Source organism: Gekko japonicus, unplaced genomic scaffold, assembly GCF_001447785.1.
Source record: "Gekko japonicus isolate JY-2015 unplaced genomic scaffold, Gekko_japonicus_V1.1 scaffold137, whole genome shotgun sequence".
Taxonomy (NCBI): Eukaryota; Metazoa; Chordata; class Lepidosauria; order Squamata; family Gekkonidae; genus Gekko; species Gekko japonicus.
This window is the reverse complement of record NW_015174276.1, coordinates 1,687,545-1,691,754: the sequence shown is the minus strand read 5'-3', so window position 1 is coordinate 1,691,754 and position 4,210 is coordinate 1,687,545. Positions and strand designations below refer to the sequence as shown.

The 4,210-nt window shown below is 39.8% G+C and overlaps 1 protein-coding gene across 1 annotated transcript in view; it reads left to right on the top strand.

Annotated features, from left to right (window-relative positions):
- The first annotated feature begins 1,691 nt into the window (after nucleotides 1-1,691).
- DGCR8 (DGCR8 microprocessor complex subunit) overlaps nucleotides 1,692-4,210 on the top strand; it is a 20,088-nt gene continuing 17,569 nt past the window's right edge. The window contains exons 1-2 of the mRNA XM_015423783.1: nucleotides 1,692-2,559; nucleotides 2,947-3,106. Of these exons, the coding sequence (XP_015279269.1) occupies nucleotides 1,843-2,559; nucleotides 2,947-3,106 (877 nt within the window). The 5' untranslated portion in view covers nucleotides 1,692-1,842. The remainder of the gene's footprint in view (nucleotides 2,560-2,946; nucleotides 3,107-4,210) is intronic.

The following is a 4,210-nucleotide window of genomic DNA, read 5'->3' as shown; positions in this document are numbered from 1 at the left end:
ATCTTCCCCACCTACCCAAGGCAGTTTTTGTGCCTCTCTCCTTTCTCCCCCCCCCCCCATCTGTTACTGTCTGCTTTTCAAATGAATCAATTTGTTGAATGAGCTATAAGAAAGAGGGATGGGTTGTCCTGAGGCTGCTTCCCCCTCTGTGATTCTTATGAAATATTTAGGGTAGTATGTCTGCTTGGTAAAAGTTTGAGTTGAGCAGATTCCTCCAGTTGGGTTTTGAAGGGTGGATGAGGAGAGTTAATGCCTCCATTCCCTGCTGGTAGGAAGACTTAAAACTCTCCGTGCAGGTTTACATAAAGGGACTTGGAGAAATCAGTTAGCAACAGGTAAGAATATCCCATCTGTCTCCATGATCACTGCGGAGAGCATGGAAATATGTATTTATTTAAAACACAATGTACTTTAAAGATCTTCTGTTTCTGTATAGGCTTCAAAAATAAGATCAGTAATAAAATGTTTATGGAGTCTTTTGGTAGAAGCTCTTCAGAATTATCTCCTGGGCAAGACCCATAAAAAATGTTTGCTTGATTTCACCTGCTGAGCATCAGTCAGTAGCCTGAAGTCCTTCATGCAAGATGAATTTTATATACAGGCTTTATTACTTCCAGTTGGGCAAAGTGCATGTAGTTCATATGTACAACGTTGCCTGCATTGTGCATCTGTTTGACTGTGTGAGTACACAGTGAAGGGAGCCCAGACTGGAGATTTTCTGAGTGCTGTAGAGAATAATAATAAACATTTGTGCATTTCGTCTTTCAAACCTCTGAAAGCACCTTACATATATCTTCTGTAATCTTTACAACAATCTGTAAGGTTGGTTCCTGTTGTTATCCCCTGATGTATTAAATGTGGTGGACTGAATCTCAGTGGATTTTAACTAGAGACAGCCAGTTCATAGCTGGAGCTCTTAACCACTGTGTATTGCTGGATAGTGTGCATTTTTGCACATCAGAACAGTCACGCTGGGTAACATGTGGTTTGTCAGAAGTCCAAATAAGAAACTTCTTGCATGGAGTGGTTGTGGTTATTGTACCATTGCAGTGAGTTATTTGAGTGCCCTTTTATACAGGTTCTGAATTTCAGACTTCAGTTACAATAATCGTCGAGGCATTAGGTGGGCTTGTGTGTCTCCCTAGAAGGGGTTTTTTTTTGCTGATGGGTTGGTCAAATGTTTCTTTGAGAAGAACATTTGTTTTGCTGTGAATTGTGAAGGAAATGGAAGTGCCTTTCTAAAGCAAGATTATACATTTGTCATTAGTTTTCCACAGTATTGTGGGCCAGTGACAGTTATTTGAAGTATATTTAGTGATCTGTTCTAAAGAATGGGAAAAGAACGCTTCTGCCGTGGCCCTATTAAAATGTTTTACACATCACCTGCTTCAGCTGAATTCAGCAAGCACAAATATCTGTAGAAGAAGCTGCTGGTTGTGATACTGTTTAACAGCATGAAGGTAAAAGGGATGTCATTCTAAATTTTGCATTGTGGAATTTGTTTTATAATAGAACAATAGAAAAGTTGGGGCTTCTCTGTGACAATACATTTTTGTCTTTGTAGGTTGAAAGAAGACAAGGACACCGGCATGCGGCCAGTGAAGATGCTCTCTACTTCGACTTCAGCTATTTAAGCTGAATGCATTGTGATTTCCAGTAATTGAGACAGTGATTCTGAAAGCTGTCTACATTAATGAAAAGAACAATGTAGTCAGCTTAACTGAATCATCAGTGTTGCATATTGAATAGAGCATGACAAAAACCTTTCCTGATGGACGTCTGCATGTTAGGAATATAAATTATATACTTTAAAGCCTTGGTGTTTTTTTTAAAGTTTTAATAATGGAGACGTATGAAAATGCACCTCCCCTTCCAAAAGAGCCAGCAACAGAAGTGAATGTGGAGAACGATTCTTGTCCCCCACCACTGCCGCCTAATGAACAGCCTCCACCACCTCCCCTGCAAACGTCCAGTGACGCAGAGGTAATGGACGTTGGCTCTGGTGGTGATGGACAGTCAGATACCCCTGCTGGGGACGCGCACACTGTCGACAGAACGCAGCTTCTCACAAGTGGATCTTCATGCTACAAAACTCGTCTTATCGTAGATCCTAATAGTGACCAAAGTCCAAGAACTGCTCGTCATGCGCCTTCAGTTAGAAAGTTCATCCCTGATCTTAAGTTGCTTAAAGATGTAAAGATTAGTGTTAGCTTTACAGAAAGCTGCAGAAGCAAAGACAGAAAAGTTCTGTACACTGGAGCTGAGCAAGATTATGAGACAGATTCAGGTTTAGGTGTTAATAATGTCAATGGTGATATGCATGTATGTCCTTTTGGGGGTAGTAATGGTCGAGCTACGCGGGTAGCTGGTGAAACCGATGACAAAAAAGATGATGAGAATGATGTAGATCAAGAAAAGCGAGTGGAGTATGCAGTTCTGGATGATTTAGAAGACTTTACTGACAACTTGATGGAAGTAGATGAAGAAGGAGGGTTTACATCTAAAGCGATTGTTCAAAGTGACAAAGCGGATGAAGAGACCTTGAACTATTCTTATGAGGTAAGGAAATCTGATTTCTGAATCATGTATAGAAATATAGCTAAGGCAAAAATTTCTCTAGGATTTATTTAAAATGTCTGTCTTCATAACTTTAATCTTACAGTTAATTTTTCAGTACAAACTTTGTGGCTTAAGAATTCCTTAACAATTCAAAAGATGCATTTATTTATTTAGAAAGTGCTAAGAATGCATGACGTGCTATGTTAGATCTCGGAGTATAGGCTTTTAAAATCAATGAGTATGAAAACATACTGATATTGAAAACATGGCCACTGATTTTTAATTACCTTGGAATCTGTGGATGTCTGAACAAATCTGGTCTGGTCAGCAGGGTCTCAAAAGGGGAATGACTGTAGGGGCACAAGTATCTGACAATGTATTTTTCAGGATGAATTTGATAATGATGTGGATGCTCTGCTGGAAGAGGGCCTTTGTGTTCCCAAGAAAAGGAGACTCAATGAGAAATATGCAGGGGAGAGTGACCATCAGTCTGATGGGGAGACAAGTGTGCAACCCATGATGACCAAAATAAAAACTGTTCTTAAAAGTAAGTTGTTTACACTAATTATTTCTAATGACATACGTGAAGGCAATAGCAAACAGCCTCTGCTTCTCACTTGCCTGGAAAGCCCCTTCCTCAGATCACCATAAGTCAGCTGTGACTTCAGCACTTACGCACCCACAGACACACACATAGGCATATCTTCAGTTTGTAAACATCTGGGAAGACACGTCCTTAAAGTGAACCACTTCATAAGTTACTTACATCTGGCCTGCCATCTGTGTACTGTAGCTTGCTGGGTACTTGATGACTTCTCTGTATATGTGGTCTTTAAGCAAGCAGCAAAAGAAGTTACTGAACTACTTGTATGGTATGCAGTACATGGCTGGGATGTGTTTGGCTTGATAGGTCACAGGTTATGCGAATTGCCTATTGTTGTAGTCTTGCCTCTGTCTTAAGGTGGGTACTTATTGAGCATGAGGTTTGTGGAGGTAAAGGTTCAGCCACTTCCCTGAAAGCTGTTCTGCTGTTACTTAAATACAAGGAATTTGGAAAGCCATACAAGCATTTAGATGGCTATCTGTGGAATCAAAAATCTTCTTGGAAGATTCTCATGACTGACTGCCCAATCCATTGCATGTTTACTCAGAAGTAATTCTTGTTGTGGTAAGGCAGAATTGCTGTCAAACAAATGTACATGAGATTCTCATGACTGACTGCCCAATCCATTTCATGTTTACTCAGAAGTAATTCTTGTTGTAAGGCAGAACTGCTGTCAAACAAACGTGCATATGATTGTGGACTAATTAAAGTTGATATGTCATGTGGAAAGGCCTGTAATGATCAATTAATGTCTTCAGTCCTGCTAAAGAAGGCCATACAGTAGGTGTAGTAAATGAATGAACACATGACTGAAAGAAGAAATTTTCTTCATTTCTCTCCTCCCTAATGAAAGAAGGATAGATATAAAAGTGGCAGATGAAAAGGATGATTAGCAAGGAGAAAGTTAAAAGGTTTCATCATTCACTGTCATAAGGCTCTGGTTGAGGCTCTGGTAAAAGTAGAGTATAAAAAACAGTCTAGCACTTGAACATTCAGTTTAAAGTTAAGATGGTGATAATGTGGGCAGCATGACCTAAACTGTATCTG